General features: G+C 45.3%; 1 protein-coding gene across 1 annotated transcript; it reads left to right on the forward strand.

The window, feature by feature from the left end:
• The first annotated feature begins 2,351 nt into the window (after positions 1–2,351).
• TDRD6 (tudor domain containing 6) lies at positions 2,352–19,885 on the forward strand. Its single transcript, XM_060231323.1, has 4 exons — positions 2,352–8,727; positions 12,988–13,106; positions 15,172–15,232; positions 19,452–19,885. The coding sequence occupies exons 1-4, from the start codon at positions 2,361–2,363 to the stop codon at positions 19,520–19,522; spliced, it is 6,618 nt and encodes a 2,205-aa protein (XP_060087306.1). The 5' UTR covers positions 2,352–2,360; the 3' UTR covers positions 19,523–19,885.
• The last annotated feature ends 204 nt before the right edge of the window (positions 19,886–20,089 follow it).

Below are 20,089 nucleotides of genomic sequence, written 5' to 3' on the forward strand. Positions count from 1 at the left end.
CTATCCCATTAAAATCCTTCATGGCTTTGGACCCTTGTATCTGCAAGACCATGTCTCTGCCTATGTCCCACCGCAACAACTTTGCTCGTCTTGAGCACAAATTTCTGTAGGTGCCACCCTGAAGATGGGGAAAACCTATAACTGCCCATACGTGTAGAACAAAGTTTGAGTCCAGGGCACCTTTAAAACCAACAAAAGTTTTATTCAAGATATACGCTTTTGTGTGTATTCACATTCCTTCAGAAGTGCCTTCTCTTTAGTGGCCCCCATGCTGTGGAACGGTCTGCCTGAGGGGGTCTGGAAGGCTCCCATACTCTTGGCTTTCCACAAACTATATAAAACAGAACGGTTGAGGAGGGCATTTTTATAAAAGGAAACAGGACTACGTCAAAATACATTGGTCCAGGAAAACAAATTGTTTCTAATGATTACATAATGTGACGTCCTTCATTGTTTAATGTGTTGTTTCATCCTTTGTTCAGATAGCAACAAAGTTCAATTCCCCTAGAGAAAATGGTAGCTTTGAAAGGTGGACTTTTTATGGATGCCAGTCTCCAGATCCCCTGGAATTACGGGATCCCCAGGTCTCACCTGGAGACTGGCATCCCTAAAAAGCTCACCTTTCAAGCTACCATTTTCTCTAGGGGAATTGATCTTTGTTGTATGGAAACAGGCCCATAGCCAGAAAACATTTATTGGGCGGGGGGGGGGGGGGAGAGAATGAGTACAGTGGTGGTCAGCCCATCATCGTTTATTTATATATTTATTTATACTTTATTAGTTATTTACCAGTTATTTTCTTCTTGAGACTCAAGATGCATTACATGGTATAAAACAGACACCACACATTGTCAGATGTTTGAGAGCCACAAGACATGAAGGTCAGATGTTTGAGAGCTGCAAGACAAGGAAAGGGGGAGGGAAGGAGAGGTGGAAAGAAAGCAACTTGAGCACAAATGCATTCTCCAAGCTGCTGGCTGGCTTGGTGAAGTGATTTAAAGAGAGAAATGCCTTCTCCCAGCAGGCCAGGGGGGCAGTGGAGGCTTCAAGAGCCACACAAAAGAGCCATGTGTGGCTGCAAAGCTGCAATCTGGCCACCCCTGTTATATATATCATTTCACTTCATCGTACTATTAACGATTTATTTCATAACAAAGTTGTTAAGTGTATTGCATATTGATTATTGCTTTAAACAAACATTTTTAGAAACACCCCCCCCCAAAAACCCCTTCTTTGTTTTTTTCATTTATATATTTTATTGAATTTTGAAAATTTTGAAAATATCCAAGTTAACATCAATGTTAATACTCATATGCAATTAATTTTATGGAATCAGGTTATAAACAAGCACAAATACTTACATCCATGCAATAAAATACCTAGTAAGAATTTTAAGCTATATAGATGTGTCAAGATATGTCAACCATTTTCTATCCAAGGAGAGAGATCAAGATAAAAGTTAAGACAACAATTCCTGCATCGAAATACAACCCATCTCATTGAACCCATAGTATCATTAAACTATTAAGTAAGCATTGCGAAGAATTCTTAACTGCCTTAAATAAGTTTTATGCAAACTATTACAGATTATTCCAAAAACGACTATCGAGTAATTACTATTAGGTGCGATCCACGACTAGCACAGTAATAATAATAATAATACTTTTTATTTATATCCCGTCCTCCCCGCACAAGCAGGCTCAGGGCGGCTCACAACATACAAACGTAATACAATAAAATCATACATAGCAATAAAATCATCATAAATCAATTTACAGATTATATTAAAATTAACATTATGGTGCTATAATAGGTCCTTCCTTGCTTCATAGAAACTTTTACACCTGGGAAGCCCCTGACAGAAGGCACCCCGACCCCTCACGCTGATTGGAGGAGGGATGCCACATGACACCGCCCCTTTCCGCCACGCCCTGGCAACCACTCCAGGCCTCCCCTGGAGACCGGCACCCGCTCTCCCTCAGCCTCCTCGGGGGACGGCGCCGAGTGCGATTACTAACCTCCCCTCAAGCCCGAGGCGCGTCTTCAAACCTTCTTCCTCCACAAACCACCGTCGGCGGCGGCAGCCCGAACTTGGGAGGGGGAAAATAAAACTTGCCCCCGCCCCCGCCTCGCGGAGCGCCAGAGAAGCCAACTCCTCCCGAAGCGGCGCGAGCCGACGAGCGGCCGTTGCCTCCTGAGGTTTAAAAATTAAACCGTCGTCGAGGCAACCGACTCTCCCGCGCGCCCGTTGGGTTTGGCCGGGCGGTCACGTGCCCTCCGCGAGGCCGATGCAAAAAGGCGCGAAGGCGGCGGCGGCTCCTCCTCAGACCCAGGCGGGCGTCGCGGCGTCCTGCTCCGAGATGTGCTCCGTCCTGCCCACGCCGGGCACCACCATCACTTTGCGGGTCTCCTTCGTCGAGGTGCACCCGGAGATCCCGCTGGCCCGCCTGTGGGGCCTGACGGGCGAGTGGGGCGAACTCTACGCCAGGCTCCGCGAAGACATCCAGGCTGCGCCGGGCCCTCGCTTGGCCAGCGTCCCCGGGGGCGGCGGCGGCGGCGGCAGCCCCTTGGCCTTGTCGGTGGGCGACCTGTGCCTGGTGGAGCTGGGCGGGCAGTGGCAGCGCTGCCGCGTGGTGGGCCGCCAGCGAGGCCCCAGCCGAGACTACCGGGTCTTCCTGCTGGACGAAGGCCGCACCGTGGGCGCAGGCGCTTACTACTTGGCCCGAGGCCGCGAGGAGTTCTTCCACCTGCCCTCGGAGGTCCTGAGCTGCATCCTGGCCGACCTGGTGCCCCCGGGGAACTTTGGGGTCGAGGCGGCAGCCGGGGGCGACCCCCAGGGTCTGACCACGCTGAGAGGCACCAGCAACAGTAGGCCCAGTTTTGGCTGGACGGCAGGTGCCGTGGAGTTCCTGGGCTACCTCCATGGGAAAGAAGTCTCCGGATTGGTGCGGGAGGTGCTCATCCCCCAGCGCCTGGTGGTCCTGGAGCTGCCCCGGCTGCTGGCCCAGATGCACCACCTGGGGCTGGCCAGCCAGATCTCGCCCGCAGCCTTCCGCGCTTTGCTCAACGCCTCCCTGGGTGCCACTGCTATCCCGCCGGAGCAGGCCTCCTTACCTTCTGCACCTCCTCCTCAGGTGCCCGTTGTTCCTGCCGCCTCCGCTCCGACCCGAGGCCAGTTAAGCCCCGGTTCCCTGGATTACTACTACCCCAAGCTGGAGTTAAACATGACCGAGTCAGTACTGGTGACTGAAATATGCGACCCACACAGAATCTACTTCCAACTGCGCAGCCTCTCCAAAGAGATCTACCATCTCTCCGATAGCATGAGCCAAGCCTTTGAGGGGGCCAGAGGAGATGGTGCGCAAGAGGCCTTACCCGCTCCTGGTTCTCCCTGTGCTGCCCGGGGCATAGATGGACGCTGGTATCGAGCTTTGCTGCTTGAGATATATCCTGGGGGTAGTGCGGAAGAGCAGCCGGGGGCGGTGGCCCAGGTGATCTGCATGGACTATGGCAGGAAGGAGTTTGTGACCAAGAGAAACCTGCGTTGCTTGCCAGAGGTGTATTTCCGGATGCCAGTGGTGACCTACCTTTGCTCGTTGCAGGGGATCACGGATGGAGGTTGCGGCTGGACCCGCTCACAGATTAGTGAGCTCAAGACTTTGCTTTTGGGCAAGGTGCTGCAAGCCCGCATTGAAACTTACTGCGCCTTTGAGCATGTATATTACGTGACCTTTCTGGGGGAAGAAGGCTTCAACCTCAACTGCCTTTTTGGGGTGCAGGCAAACTGCCTGACCCAGAGATTTGTGCATAGCCCTCAAGGGCACCCTTCGGACTTAGGGGCTGAACAGGAAAGCATCAGTTCCTCTGCCAAGAAGGAGACACTGGGCAAGCGATCCACATTTACTGCCAGCTCCCTGCCCAGTCTGCATTTGAAGGCAGGTGAGTGCCACAAAGTCCAAGTATCCTTCCTCCAAGACCCCATGCAGTTTTCCGTGTACCTCCAGGAGTACCACCAGCCTCTCTGTCGCTTGAAACAGAACTTACAAGACTTTTATTCACAAAGCAAAAAACTAGAGGGGGTTCTCCTTGAGCCCCAGCCGGGTTCCTTGTGCTGTGTGATGCTGAAGGAGAATTTCTATCACCGTGCCATTGTCACCAGTGTGCAGGGAGAAGGCATCGAAGTATATCTGGTTGACCGGGGGAACAAGGAAATAGTTGACCTGTACAAGGTGAGGGAACTGCTTCCTCAGTTCAGAGAACTTCCTGCTGTGGCGCTCAGGTGTGCCCTGGCTAATCCTTCTTCCTTGAGTCAGCCATGGACTCCATGCTCTGTAGACTATTTCAAGAAAGCTGTGCTGAACAAGGAACTAGTGATGCAGGTCCTGGGCATGCAGGGGGACATGTACATAGTTGAACTTTTTGATCATTCTCTAGCAGGAGAAAAAAACATAGCCAAAATCATGTCCCAGGGGAAGTATGGTGAGCATTATGGCGAAGCAGTATCAGAGACTATCCAGAAGCTTTCGGATAAGCCTGTGAGAAAGGGTGTTAAAGAACAGGGCGTAAGTCAAAACCCTATGAGACAAACATCTGCAAAAGATGAATTCCCATCCAAACGTGACCATCCAGCTTTGACGGCCAAACGCCAAGCACTTGGAGGCCTTTGCTCATTGCCAAGTGAAACAGTTGGAAAAGAAGACTCTAAGGGTGTCCCAAACAGTTTGTCCTATCTGGCGCACAACTACTCTGAAATAAAGCCAGGATTATCTTGTGAAGGGCAGTTAGAAGTTGGAAGTACAGTAGATGTGATAGTATCTTACATAGAAAGCCCTAGTCTCTTTTGGTGTCAATTGGCTAAAACTTCCCATGACCTGAAGATACTTATGGCTGAGATTCAGCATTACTGTGTTCATGCAGCACAGCCTCATGACTGGCCTAACCCTGTGTGTTTGGCTAAGTATTCAGAAGATGGGAAGTGGTACAGAGCTCTTGTTATTCGTGCCGACCGCTCTAAAGAAGAGGTAGAAGTTGCATATGTTGACTATGGGAATAAAGAGCTTGTTCCTATAAAGAATCTGTGCTCAACTAAGGCTGAGTTTCTCCAGTTGAAAGCCCAGGCTTTCCGATGTAGCCTTTACAATTTAATTCAGCCAAATAGCCAGGATCCTTTTGTTTGGGATGAAAAGGCCACTGAGATTTTTCAGGAATTTGTTGATTCAGCAAGCAAAATTGAACTGAAGTGTACCATATTTGCTTTAGCAGCATTAAATAATGCATACCTCTTTAACGTTGTCGACTTAATCACACCTTTTGAAAGCGCGTGCCGTTTTTTAACAAGTAAGGGCTTAGCCAGATCTGTAGCACCACAGAAACCCTTGATATCATCAGTTCGCCTTCTTTCTTACTATTATTCAACACATGACATCAAAATAGGCAGTGAAGAGTTGGTCTATGTCACATATGTTCACGATCTGTGTCTGTTCTACTGCCAGCTGGCCAGAAGCGCGCGTCTTCTTGAACACTTAACAAATAAAATTGGTAAGCTCAGCAAAGTGGGGCATAGTTTGGAATCCTCACCGGTTCCTGAAAACTTGTATCTGGCAAAGTATACTGATGGCTGCTGGTACAGAGCAATACTGGCTCAGCCAAGTACCACCAATGAAGTCGTCTTTGTGGATTATGGGAATGTTGAGGTGCTGAAAAAAGAAGATCTGATTTTAGTACCCAGAGATGCCTATGAGATACTGCTTTTGCCAATGCAAGCGATTAAATGTTCATTGTCTGATATTGGTAATGTACCCAAAGAAGCCGTCACATTGTTTGAAAATTTAGTGCTAGAAAAGCCCTTAAAGGCTTTAATTGTAGCAAAAGAACCTGATGGAAAACTGGTTGTTGAATTGTATGATGGCAAAATGCAGATCAATGCAAAACTGAAAGAAAAATTAGATTTACCAGGCAGCAAAAGAATGGTCAGATCTGCAGAAAGTAGGGAATTGGGCAGTGAAGCAAGGAGGCCATTTTTTACAGGGGGTGACCACTCTACCCCAGGGGTTAAGAGACACCTGTCTAAAAATCTGGAACCCCTGGGCCATAGCAGACCCAGTGCTGGGTACAGAGAAGTAAAACCCTCTCATCAGAAAACAAGGGGAGAGACGGTGATGCAGTTGTCTCTGCCAGTGGAAGGGCTTAGCCAAACTGATCCAGTGGGAGTTAGGAGCAGACATGATGGGCCCCTGGAAAAGAGGGAAGGGACAGGTGATAGCTTCGAAAACAGAAATCAAAAGGACATTTTCACAGACTCTTCACTTAAGAAAATATGTGATTTGCCTCTGAAAAACCTAACCCCTGGTTTTAAGACCTTTGTGTATGTTTCTCATATAAATAATCCTTCTGACTTTTATGTTCAGCTAGTAGAAGATGAGTCCCTGCTTGACAGTATTTCAGAGAAACTAAACCAGTCTGAAGCAGTTGAGTTCCTGAATGGACAGCAGCTCTGTGTAGGAGACTTGATAGGTGCAGTTTTTCCTGAAGACAGCTTGTGGTATCGAGCTGTAGTCCAAAAGCAGCCATCTGATGAATTGGTCAGTGTACGATACATTGATTTTGGCAATACTGCAGTAGTTGACATTTGCAAAACATGTCGACTTCTGGAGGACTGTGCACTGTGTCCAAGAATGAGCATTCATTGCTCTTTGGGTGGAGTGAAGTCCAGTGGGTGTCTAAAGTGGACAGAGGAAGCAGTGCTGTGCTTCTCCCAGAGTACAAGTGAAATTCAGATGAACTGTGAATTTGTGGAACAGCTTGAAGACAAATGGGAAGTTATTCTGTGTGACAAAGAAGGTAACATGCTGGCTGATTTGGTTAATTGTCATCGTGCATGCAAAAAATCTCTGCCAGTAGAGACACCTGACAAAAATGAAACCGAAGTTGACTTGATTCATTTGGGTAAAGCTGTTTCTGATGAGCCTAGCAGACCTGCAGGTGTACAGGATGCCAAGTCGTTTTTCTGGGAGGCACCTGTAGGTGGACAAACTGTAAAAGTGTTTACAAGAGCCACAAAGAGCCCAGATTATTTCTGGTGTCAGTTTGCTGATCTGTCTGAAATCAGTTCCATTGAAAAGAAAGTCCAGGATGCTGCAAAGCTGGTTGGTTGTAATATGACTGATTTGAAAATTGGTTGCCCTTGTCTAGCAAAATGTAGTAAAAGCGAAAATTTTTACCGAGCAACAGTTACCAGTGTACAAGAGAACGCCTTGAGAGTTGCTCATGTTGATTATGGAACTGAGGACCTTGTCACCAGAGAGATGTTAAGGGAGATTTCTGATGAGCTGTTAACACTACCTCCTCAAGCGTTTCCATGTAGTCTGTTTGGATTTAATTCCTCTGAGGGGTCCTGGGTAGAAGGAACAATTGATATCTTTTGCATTAAAACAGTAGATTCTTTACTAGATGTTACTGTTATAGAAATACTGTGCAGTAGGCCTTCTGAAATCCCATTATTTGCTGTTAACTTGGAATGTCAGGGGGAAAGCATTAATGCACAAATGAAACCTTTTTGGAAGCCTAACATTGAAGACAGTGGCTCAGCTGTGACAAACCTCTTCAGTCATGAAGGACAGAACAAAGATGCTAAGGCAGAAGATTTGAAAGCTGTTCTCTGTGAAATGGAAACGTCTGCTTTCACTTCAGTGGCTTCAAAAGGTACCAAGGCTTCAGAGGATTTGTTATGTGCTCCAGAGCCTTTTCAGCCAACAGAAGAGTGTTCAGCTTCTACAAGAAATGTGGGACTTTGTGAAGCGAAAGGAAATGAATATCCAGCCAAGCATCACCAGACCACCTTTGAGGTACTTAATATAGGGGAACAACAAACTATACCTGAGGTGCCTCCTGATGAACTGGACTGTTTGGTCCCCGAGAGAGAAGGTGAGCGCAAGATGTGTGCTGTTAGTTGTACAGATGTTTCTGAAACACTGTCTCCAGGGAGTGTTGAAACAGAGGTGTCGGAACAAAATCCCTTTGAAGCCCAAGAGGAGGGCTTAACACAGGATCCCTTTGACATAGAGCTGCTGTTGAGCGTTGAAAATGTCTCATCAGAAAGCTTGGTGGGACTGGAATCCATTGATTCCAATCAGCCCTTACCACAGGATCCGTTTGACATGGAGCTGTTGTTGAGTGCTGAAAAAGCCTCCTTGGAAAGCTTAGTGGAACTGGAACCCATTGATGTGAACCATCTCTTGTGTGAAGAAATGCGAGAGACCTCCAAACTGGACTTGGTTGAAGAGCCCTCAGAAACAGAGTTAAATCCAAGCCCTTTGCTAATGGATGAAGTGAGCTGTTGGCGAAGCTGTGGGCAAGAGAGACCACTAGAACTGCCAGACCCTTCACCACCCCCGTTGCTAGCTGTCGAAAGCCAGGAGCTGCGCTTATTGTCTGCTGTACCCCCTCCCTCTCTCCCAGAAATTCAGTCTGGCCTTTCAGAAAACAAATTAGAACTGCAAGCCACATGTTGCACGGGAGAGGAAATAGATCTGTGTGAAACTGGACCTGATGCCCCGAAGCAGAACGACATGAAACAGCAAGCTGTTTTGGAGGAGAGCGTGGAACAAGTAGAGACGAGGCCTGTCCCATGCACTGGTTTTGAAGACAGCAATAGCGAGTTGGCCGAGGATGATTTTGCAAATCAGCTGCAGTGGGGAGAGCAAGCTGAAGCTTCACGTCGGAGTGCTGGTAAGCTTGGTTTTTTTGTTTTCTAGCAAAAGTTTGATGCACTTTTGTGCACATAGCTGTCTCACCTAGCCTGAATGCACCGATATTTAAGTAGTAGCAGCTGGTGAGCAGCAAACAGATGTGCTTCGTGTATGTTTCTGGGAGGGATTTGGAGCACTTAATGGGGGCAGAGACTAGAGGTGAACGTGGCAAAAAAAGTAGAATGGATTGACCTCTGACCATAAAACATAAAATGGTTTCTTTCTTTGCCTCTCTCATGACAAGAGCTTCTTGTATCAGTTCAGATAAATAGATTTGTTCACCGACACCACATTCCTGTATTCTGAAGGAAACTTTCGTGCAAAAAAGATGGGCATTCTGGGACCCGCCTTTTGCTATATTCCTGGCACGCAAGTTGTCCAGCCTTATTTGATGTTCCTGGCTTGAACTAAATGTCCAAGAAGCTCGTGGCCCATTCATATTTGTGAGCTGCTGGGAAGGTGGTGGGTTTGGTTTCCAGTGGAGCTTTTCCTTTTATACTGTATAGATTGCCATATGTTAGTTGCTGTAACTTTCCAACATTTGCGAAAAATGTGCCTCCATGAAAATTTTCCCCCTTATTGCAACTGTTCAGGGACTTCTGTCCCATCCTGTCCACACCACTGTTCTCGCTGTCTCTTTTTATTGCCTCTTAAATTCTGGTCCTATTTATTTATTTACGTCATTTGTAGTCTGTGATGTCACTGATGTCACTTGTCCATATGTGCTTCTGTCACAATTGGGCTGCTTGGAATGAATAAACTATAACAGAGTTGGCCACACTTGCTTAATGTAAGAGCCGCAAGATATGAACGTCAGATGTTTGAGAGCCACAAGGAAGGAAGGCAAATAGATGGGAGGAGGGGGAGGTGGGAAGGAAACAACTTTAATGCTGGCTTGGCTTGGAGAAGTGATTTAAAGAAAAAACTGACTTCTCCAAGCTGGCTGTCAGGGTGGTGGGGGTTTTGAGAGCCATACAATATGTGTGAAAGAGCCACATATGGCTCCCGATCCAGTTTGGCCACTCCTGAAACTATAACAAATGAAGATTGGTGTCCATGCAAACAGAGCATGGCAGCTCAGTTGAGAGTCTCTGGGTAAAAATAAAAGAAGTAAGAAATAACAGTGATATTATGGTGGGGGTCTGCTATAGACCACCAAGTCAGGCAGAGGACTTGGATGAGATACTTCTACAGCAGATTGCAAAGTTCTCCAAGAGAAGGGATACAGTGATCTTGGGAGATTTCAATTACCCGGACATTTGTTGGAAGTCCAACTCTGCTAAAAATGAAAAGTCGAATAGATTCCTGACATCTTGCTGACAACTTCCTTTTCTAGAAAGTGAAGAAGGAAACAAGGGGATCTGCTATCTTGGATTTGATTCTCACCAACAAGGAAGAATTTATTGAAGAGGTGGAAATAGTGGGCACCCTGGGCAGTAGTGACCATGCGATTTTGAAATTTAAAGTCTTAGGGAAGGGAAAAGCTATATATACATAGTCAGACTTGTAGGCTGGACTTCAGAAAGGCAAACTTCAATAAACTTAGAACTATGCTGGGTAAAGTCCCATGGTCAGAAATACGTAGGAGGAAGGAGGTTCAGGAGGGGTGGGAGTTTCTTAAAAGCGAAATACTGAAAGCGCAATCACAGACGATTCCTATGAGAAGAAAAAATGGAAAAAGCCTAAAGAAGCCAAAGTGGCTCCATGGACAGCTCTCTAAAGACATGAGAAATAAAAAAGACTCCTTTAGGAATTGGAAGGAGGGCCTTATAACCAAGGATGAATATAAACACATCACCAGTGCTTGTAGAGAAAAAGTTAGGAAAGCTAAAGCTCAGTATGAGCTTAGGCTGGCCAAAGATGCTATAAAAACAACAAAAAAGGGTTCTTATGTTCAGAGTAAGAAAAAGAGCAAGGACATGGTGGGCCCATTGCGAGGGCAAGAAAGTGAAATTGTAACAGTTAATGAAAAGAGGGCGGAACTGCTCAATTCCTACTTTTCCTCAGTCTTCTCTTCTGAGGGAAATGGTGCTCAACGTAGCAAAAACAGAACATATAAGGAGGGTATGAAGTTCCAACCTAGGATCAGCATCAGTAGTACATAAACACCTAATTTCTTTAAATGAAACTAAGTCCTCAGGGCCAGATGAATTGCATCCAAGGGTTCTAAAAGAGCTTGCGGATGTAATTTCTGAGCCTCTGGCTATTATTTTTGAGAATTCTTGGAGAACAGAAGTGCCGGAAGATTGGAGGTGGGCGAATGTTGTCCCCATCTTCAAGAAGGGGAAAAAAATACGATCCGGGTAACTACCGACCCATCAGCTTGACTTCTATACCTGGAAAAGTTTTAGAACAAATCATCAAACAGTCGGTCCTGGAACATTTAGAAAGAATGGATGTGATTACTAAGAGCCAGCATGGTTTTCTCAAGAACAAGTCATGTCAGACTAACCTGATCTCTTTTTTTGAGAAAGTGACTACCTTGCTGGATCAGGGGAATGCTGCAGACATAGTTTATCTTGATTTCAGTAAGGCTTTTGATAAGGTTCCACATATTATCTTTGTTGACAAGTTGGTAAAATGTGGATTGGATCCTGTTACCGTTAGGTGGATCTGTAACTGGTTGACAGATCGCACCCAAAGAGTGCTTGTGAATGGTTCCTCTTAGAGAGGAGTGACAAGTGGAGTACCTCAAGGATCTGTCCTGGGACCTGTTTTGTTCAGCATCTTTATCAATGATTTGGATGAAGGAATAGAGGGAATGCTTATTAAATTTGCAGATGATACTAAATTGGGAGGGGTTGCAAACACAGAAGAAGACAGAGACAGGATACAGGATGACTCTGACAGGCTGAAAAACTGGGCTAAAATCAATAAAATGAATTTTAACGTGGATAAATGTAAAGTTCTGCATTTAGATAGGAAAAATCCAATGCATGGTTATAGGATGGGGGAGACTTCTGTTAGCAGTAGTATGTGCGAAAAGGATCTAGGGGTCGTAGTGGATCATACACTGAACATGAGTCAACAGTGTGATGCGGAGGCTAAAAAGGCAAATGCAATTTTGGGCTGTATCAACAGAAGTATAGTGTCCAGATCACGTGATGTGATGGTATCGCTTTGCTCTGCTCTGGTAAGACCTCACCTGGAGTATTGTGTCCAGTTTTGGGCACCACATTTTAAGAAGGATATAGACAAGCTGGAACGGCTCCAGAGGAGGGCAACGAAGATGGTGAGGGGTCTGGAGACCAAGTCCTGTGAGGAAAGGTTGAAGGAGCTGGGGATGTTTAGCCTGGAGAGGAGGCGGCTGAGAGGTGATATGATCACCATCTTCAAGTACTTGAAGGGCTGTCATAGAGAGGATGGTGTGGAATTGTTTTCTGTGGCCCCGGAAGGTAGGACCAGAACCAACGGGGTGAAATTAAATCAAAAGAGTTTCCGGCTCAACATTAGGAAGAACTTCCTGACCATTAGAGCGATTCCTCAGTGAACAGGCTTCCTCAGGAGGTGGTGGGCTCTCCTTCCTTGAAGGTTTTTAAACAGAGGCTAGATAGCCGTCTGACAGCAATGAAGATCCTGTGGATTTAGGGGGAGGTGTTTGTGAGTTTCCTGCATTGTGCCGGGGGTTGGACTAGATGACCCTAGAGGTCCATTCCAACTCTATGATTCTAATTCGAATAAAGAGCTGGCTTTGCTGACTTACAGAAAATCATAATAAAAGGGATGAAGATATCTTAATACAACAGTTCAGCTGTTATAGTGGGGGAAGAAATATGAGCTGTGCTTGTGTAGATATCTTCACTTACCAAAGCCAGTTTGATGTAGTGGTTAAGTGTGCAGACTCCTATCTGGGAAAACCAGGTTTGACTTCCCACTCCTCCACTTGCAGCTGCTGGAATGGCCTTGGGTCAGCCTTAGCTCTCACAGAGCTGTCCTTGAAAGGGCAGCTTCTGTGGGAGTTCTCTCAGCTCCACCCACCTCACAGGGTGCTGTTGGGGAGGAAGTTAAAGGAAATTGTGAGCTGCTCTGAGATTTGGAGTGGAGGGTGAGATATAGAGCCAGTATCATTATCATCTTCTTGAGGAGAAAAGGGGGGGAGCTGCTTCAGGTCTGGTGAGCATGGTTAGAACTTACCATTCCGAGCCTACTGGGTGAAGAGAAATTAACCCTTTGTTTCATTTCATACAGGTTGCACCTTGCAGCAGGTGAGGTGCTTCTAAAGAATGTTTTCTCTTGGCAGAAAAAAATGACACTCCTTGTGAGTTAAAAGGATTTGATGTTGGATCTGAATCAGTGGTGGGGAGAGATGCACAAAGATATGAGGCTCAGAGCTTGGACATTTCTACTGAAGGCACAGAGGTAAGGCAATGAGAGTTATTCTGGGTGAATTAACATTAAGATGAAGCACTAAAGAGCTATCAGAGGACTCATTCAATATGAGAACAGTTGTAGCTCCCCTTTACGTAAGTAGACTTGTATGTTTAAATTGTAGCTTTATGTAAATGTTTTGAATCTCATGAATGGGAACAAAGAGAAAGTCCTGTAAATGTTTGGAATGGGATTTCTGAACAGAACTCATGTCCAGCTGAGGTATGCTACTTGCACTGAAGAACCGCATTATATTGACTGTCTCAGTTAACTTACCATGAGGCTTGTATATGAGAAGGAGGAAGGTTAGGAAAGGTAGGAGAATGAAATTAACTCAGTGTAGATTTGTCTTCGCAGCAGAAAAGGGAATGGAGGGAAATACCTACTACCTGAACTGCATTTCATTTGCTACACTGTCAGGCTTGGTAAAGGAATGGGTTGCCAGAATTAAAGCTAACAAGTAAGGAGGCTTAATGATAGTTCGCTTTAAGAAGTTCGAGGGTAAAATAATTTTTAAACTACAATCGGGTTTCGTTAACAGTCAATTGAAAACTAGCCAATGCAATGTCGTTTGAAAAAACAACCCACCTGTGTATGCACGTTTGTGTGTGAGAGAGAATAGGAGATGGTAGCTGTCCCTTTTAAACTGGTGGAATGAAAGATTAAGGGCTTCTTTGGCACCTAAGATATTGGAAAGTGTATTGAAGCTTCAGGCTGTTTGTCTTTAACGTGACAGATTTTTTTTCTGCTGCAACAGACTAACCTTGAAGAATTGGTCACTATTAAGGTTAAAATGTATAAATGTAGAATAGTAAGGGTTGGTGACCAAGAAACAATGGATAGCGTCCTGTTAGTTTCTGATGACAGAAAAGCATATATGTCAGGGGTGGCCAAACTGTGGCTCAGGAGCCACATGTGGCTCTTTTACACATATTATGTGACTCTTGAAGCCTCCACTGCCGTATCAGCTCTCTTTAAATCTCTTCTCCAATTCAAGTCAGCCAGCAGCTTGGAGAATGCATTTAAAGTCAATGTTGCTTTCTTTCCACCTCTCCCTCCCTCCTCCTATCTATCTGCCTGCCTCCTTCTCTCTGGCTCTCACACATTTGGCATTCTATGTGGCTCTTATGTTAAGCAAGTTTGGCCACCCCTGATATATGTCATTGGGGGTGGGGTGGATTTCCACTGATTTCCTTCTTCTGCTTTTGCCCTCCTTACCATGAGGTTAATTAGGGTCTGCTGACACTGAAATCTTGTGTTGGGGAGAGGCTGTGTGTGTAGTAGGAGGAGGCAGTGAAGTCTGCTGTTAAGTTTCACAAGGGACAAGCCAATTTGGTTTTGCAAAGAAAACTAGGATTTTGCTCAAAATTGATAGGAAGTTAGGAACCCCTGTACCTGTAACGTGGGCTGCAACATTCTGGCTTGTGTGAAGATTCACCTTCGTTCATTATGTTGAAAAAAACATAACTTATTAGTGATTGCAGTTAGTGATGTGCTTCTGGCTGGTTTCTTGACTCTATAGTATTGTTGAAGAAATGTCTGTAGAGGGAATTGTTATTCTCAAATTCTGTAGCATTTTTAGAAGAAGACGACTGCAGATTTATACCCCACCCTTCTCTCTGAATCAGAGTCTCAGAGTGGCTTAAAATCTCCTTTATCTCCTTCCCCCACAACAGGTACCCTGTAAGTAGGTGGGGCTGAGAGGGCTCTTACAGCAGCTGCCCTTTCAAGGACAACTCCTGCAATAGCTATGGTTAACCCAAGGCCATTCCAGCAGGTGCAAGTGGAGGAGTGGGGAATCAAACCCGGCTCTCCCAGATAAAGAGTCTGTGCACTTAACCACTACACCAAACTGGCTCGATAGATAGATATGAAAGTTTTATTATTTGAATTATGATTAAGATTGCACTATTCTAAGACATGCCTGATGGTTAAGCTTAACCCTAGAACACTTTATACAATTAAGTAACCAAACTGAAATATGTCCATTTGTTTGTTTTTTAAAAAAAATTCATATGTATCATCTGAATTTTCTGGGTTTTTTCCCCTCCTGCAGGTATTATGTGAAGAAATAGATACCCTGCCTTATATGTCAGAAAGTAGTTTAGCAGTTGAAGGTAAGGAGAACATCTTTACAACTTCTACTAAATAATATGTAAAACTTTGCAGTTATTGCAGGTTTTGGTTGTGGTTCTTGGTTTGTGCACAGAATTAGTTGAAATGACAAGAGACAGGAGAGACAGGTTGTGTGTCTTGGTGGGATTCTAGTCTTAGGTCATGGTGCTGCAATGTACATGCCTTGGCTTTCCATGCCAACTGCAATGTTGAGGTGATAGTTGAAGCTATGCTTCTAGCAGGGCTTTTTTTGTGGCAGGAACTCCCTTGCATATTAGGCCACACACCCCTAATGTAGCCAATCCTCTTAAGAGCTTACAGGGCTCTTCATACAGGGTCTACTGTAAGCTCCAGGAAGATTGGCTACATCAGGGTTGTGTGGCCTAATATGCAAAGGAGTTCCTGCTACAAAAAAAGCCCCGCTTCTAGTCATGTGTGTGAACCTTCTGGTTTCTAGATAAAGTGGCATACTCTGAAGATGGCAAAGATAATTGCTTCCAGGAATTGTCTTGAAGATGTCTCTGGCTTGACTTAGTGACCTGTTGTTTTTTGTGGTTCCCAATCAATGTTCCCTCTAAGCTGTGGAGCCTTGCGAGCAGAAATTCTATTTTGTGAGCTACTAGCGTTAAAGTTGTGAGCTATTGCAGAAATTAGTTTGCTCTGGAGCCACTTTTTGTGAGCTAAGATAAAAATGTGAGTCAGAGGCTAAAAAACTGTGAGCTAGCTGACATTAACTCAGCTTAGAGGGAACACTGGTTCCCATTGACCCCTGTCCTCCATGTGTGTTTTGCTGCGTGCAGGTAGTTTACAGAAATGGTCTTTAAATAAGCATTGAGTTTTTGGAGTCAGCAAAGATCTAAGTCAGGGGTGGGGAACCTCTGTCCTGAGGGCCGTGTACAGCCCTCGAGGTCACTTGGTGTGGCCCTCGGGGACAGCTGACTGAACCGAGCCATGTGGCAGCCTCCCTGGGGCCTGGCTGACCAGCGAGGATTGTTGAGTCCAGCTGCGCTGTGCAGCAGCCTCCCCAGGGCCAGGCAGGGATCACAGGGCCCAGATGTACTGTGCAGCAGCCTCCCTGGGGCCTGGCTGGCCAGCCAGAATTGCTGACAGGAATCCTGACAGCATGTCATCGAGGAATTACAGAGAGTCCTCTCCCCAAAACCTGGGCAGACAATAAATGAGCCTCCAAATAAGAAGCTGATATTTCCAAACATACTTTGACTTCATCTCTTTTCTAGAAAAGAAGGGCTGTATTTATATTTCTTAGCTCAGCTTTCCCCAATGACAGTAGTATAGTAATTAAGAGGCAAGAAGCATTGGACAGAAATGCAGAATCAGACACAAGAACATGAAAAGAGCCCTGCTGGATCAAACCAGCAGTTCATCTAGTCCAGCATCCTGCCTCACACAGTGGCCAACCAGTTAGTCTGGATGGCCAACAACAGGCCATACATAGCCTTCCCCTGATGTTGCCTTCTGGCTCTGGGATTCAGAGGTTGACGGCCTCTGAATGTGGAAGTTTCCTTCAGTCATTGTGACTAGTAGCCACTGATGGACTCCATTAATCTATCCAGTCCCCTTTTTAAAGTTGTCTATACCTGTGGCCATCACTACATCCTGTGTCAGTGTTTTTTCTTCTCCACATAGTGAACATAAGAGAAGCCATGTTGGATCAGGCCAGTGGCCCATCCAGTCCAGCACTCTGTGTCACACAGTGGCCAGAAAAACCAAATGTCATCAGGAGATCCACCAGTGGGGCTAGAAGCCCTCCCACTGTGCCCTCCCCCCCAAAGTACCAAGAATACAGAACATCACTGCCCCGGACAGAGAGTTCCAACAATACACTGTGGCTAATAGCCACTGATGGACCTCTGCTTCATATGCTTATCCAATCCCCTCTTGAAGCTGTCTATGCTTGCAGCTGCCACCACCTCCTGTGGCAGTGAATTCCACGTGTTAATCACCATTTGGGCGAAGGAATACTTCCTTTTATCAGTTCTAATCCAACTGCTCAGCAATTTCATTGAATGCCCACAAGTTCTCGTATTGTGAGAAAGGGAGAAAAGTACTTCTGGTTCTTTTTCTCCACTCCTGACCCCTTCAGGAGTCTTTGTAATACATGTTCTTTCCCTCCCCCTTTGCAGTGATGCACCAATGCTGTATTTCTCTTGCCTTCTGCAGCTGCAGGCAGCATGGGTCTGTAGGCTGCCCAAGTAGTTTATGCGGGCACCGAGGCTGTGTGATAACCATGCTCTACTAGACTGCATTGGGGAAGCATGAGTGAGGTTGCACTGGACTCTTGTATGACACACTGGGATGGGTCAGGGGAGGTCTGCAGACATGTTTATGTGGACCTGAAAGGAGGTCGCTTGGAAGTCTTTGCCATAGAACCTGGTGGGAGCCACAGAACATGAAGCCTGCTGTTACCAGTGCCAGGCCGCATCCTGGGTTCCGTTTTTCTAAAATTTGGGGGCTTATATATAATTTGTTGGAACTTCTGTTGGTATCTTGGCTGTTCTAAAAATGATGTGTTGTGATAACGATGTTGCTGTCGAGTCAGGTGGGCAGCCATGTTGGTCTGAGGCAGCACAAAGTTCAAGTCCCATGGTACCTTTAAGACCAACAAAGTTTAATTCAAGGTATGAGCTTTCATATGCTTGCACACTTCCTCAGATGCAACGAAATGGAAGTTGCCAGCAGTATTCTCTCTAAGCTGAGTTAGTGGGAACTAGCTCAGTTTTTTAGCCTCTGGCTAACACGTTTGTTTTAGCTCTGGAAAAATGGTCCCAGAACAAACTAATTTCTACAGTAGCTCACAACTTTAATGCCAGTAGATCACAAAGTAGAATGTTTGCTCACAAGACTCCACAGCTTAGAGGGAGCATTGGTTACATACTGGACGAGCAGCAACTTAGCATAAGCATAATAAATGATGTTGAACAGATGCAAGGGCCAAACTGGAATAACAAGCTTGGTTTATATGGCCTCAGTTAATTAGTCTCAGCATTCTGCAATTAAAGACAGGACTGCCCATCCATCTCTGCTTTTGATAGATTTATTTTCTTTACTATGTTTCCCCCTGGAATTAAACCCAAGCAAATGGTAAATATATAAACTGGGGTGGCCAAACTTGCTTAACATAAGAGCTACAAAAAATAGAAGTCAGATGTTTGAGAGCCACAAGACATGAACATCAGATGTTTGAGAGCCACAAGACAGGAAGGAATGAAGATGATGGGAGGGTGAGGTGGAAATAAAGCAACTTTAACTTTAAATGCATTCTCCAAGCTACTGGCTGGTTTGGCTTGAAGAAGTGATTTAAGGGGACAAATGCCATCTTCAAGCCAGCCGATGGAGTGTTGGGAGCTTCAAGAGCCAGAAAGAGCCATATTTGGCTCCCGAGCCGCAGTTTGGCCACCCCTGATATATACCAACTTGTTCCAGTTTGTGTCAAGCGCCGATATTTCTCAATAAGCAGTCTTTTGTTTGATCAAAGCTGTTTTATTGTTAGAAACTCAGGAGCTATACCAAGGGCACAAGTCTTGGGAGTAATGACATATACACAGTTACACAGTTGCTATATAGGATATCTTCAAAGGTTATCATACAGATGCATAATTGAGTCATGGGTTCAAAGGTTGCTAAACAACTCTCTATTTTATTACCAAGGAATTTAGGCTATTAGAAACATCTCCCATTCTCACACTATTCTGGAAGCAGATAAGAGTTGTCTGTGTGAACCTGTGGGAGAGGCGACTTGAAAGTACCACCAGCCAGGCTGTAGCATAAACAACCTTGAGCCAGATGGATTTATTACTTGCCCAATGGTTGTAAATAAGGGGGGAGCAGAAGAGAGCTGGTGACCTGCTCTTTGTCTGAAAGAAAATCACGTTACAGAAAATAGCGCACTTGACAGTTTGGCCCTTGCATCTGTAAATGCCATTACTTATGCTAATTTGCTGCACCCTCTACCTATATGTAGGGACTGGTCACGTCCATTTCAATGTACCTGAAGATGTGTGCATACACATGAAAGCTTATACCTTGAATAAAACCTCATTGGTCTTAAAGGTGCCACTGGACTTGGAGATGTAACTCGGAGATGTAACTGGTTAGCCAACTGGCCCTTGGAAATTTAGTTCATTTTGAGTTGTTTTAATGCAATCACAAACAATCGTGCCTGTTTTAAATACATACTGCTTTTCTTCCTTGTGTCTTCAGCCCTGAAAGTAGAGATGGATGATTCAGACATCGATGCTGATCCTTTGGGGTTAAGTGACCAGCAACACTGAAAGCATACCTGCAAGATGGAGCTGTTGAGCACGAGCTTCTTCAGATTTCGGTACTGATGACCGGGGCAGCTGAGAGGGCGAGTCCTACTTCACTGGGAAGGAGTTTGCTACTTAAATGAGCCCCCAAAGTATTTTCTTGGAATAGTGGTTTTTGGTAAGACCGGAATACGGGATTAGTAGACTTAGTTGTCTTTGTCTTGATGCTCTAAAACTGTTTAAACTCTGTTATGAATGGAAGAAATACACTTTTGAGTGTACTTTGATTATACCAACCTCTTAAAAGAAGTTCTGGATATTTAGAACACTGTGTTTTGAACTTTGGTTAACTAAGGGAGAATAAACTTGTTTTGTTTTTGCTGTTCATTTCTTTTTTAAATGCACATCCTTTGCTCCTGGCCACAGTAACGGGCTGCTACACAGAACTATTCTAAATGACTAAGTGTTACTTTTTAATATTATGCATGGTAGTTTCAGAGGGTTGGTTGGTTGCTTTACAGTAGGAGAGCTAGGTTTGATTCCAGTAGCACCCTAAAGACCAACACAATTTTCAGGGTATAAGTTTTCAAG

This window comes from Heteronotia binoei, chromosome 1 (assembly GCF_032191835.1).
Source record: "Heteronotia binoei isolate CCM8104 ecotype False Entrance Well chromosome 1, APGP_CSIRO_Hbin_v1, whole genome shotgun sequence".
NCBI lineage: Eukaryota > Metazoa > Chordata > Lepidosauria > Squamata > Gekkonidae > Heteronotia > Heteronotia binoei.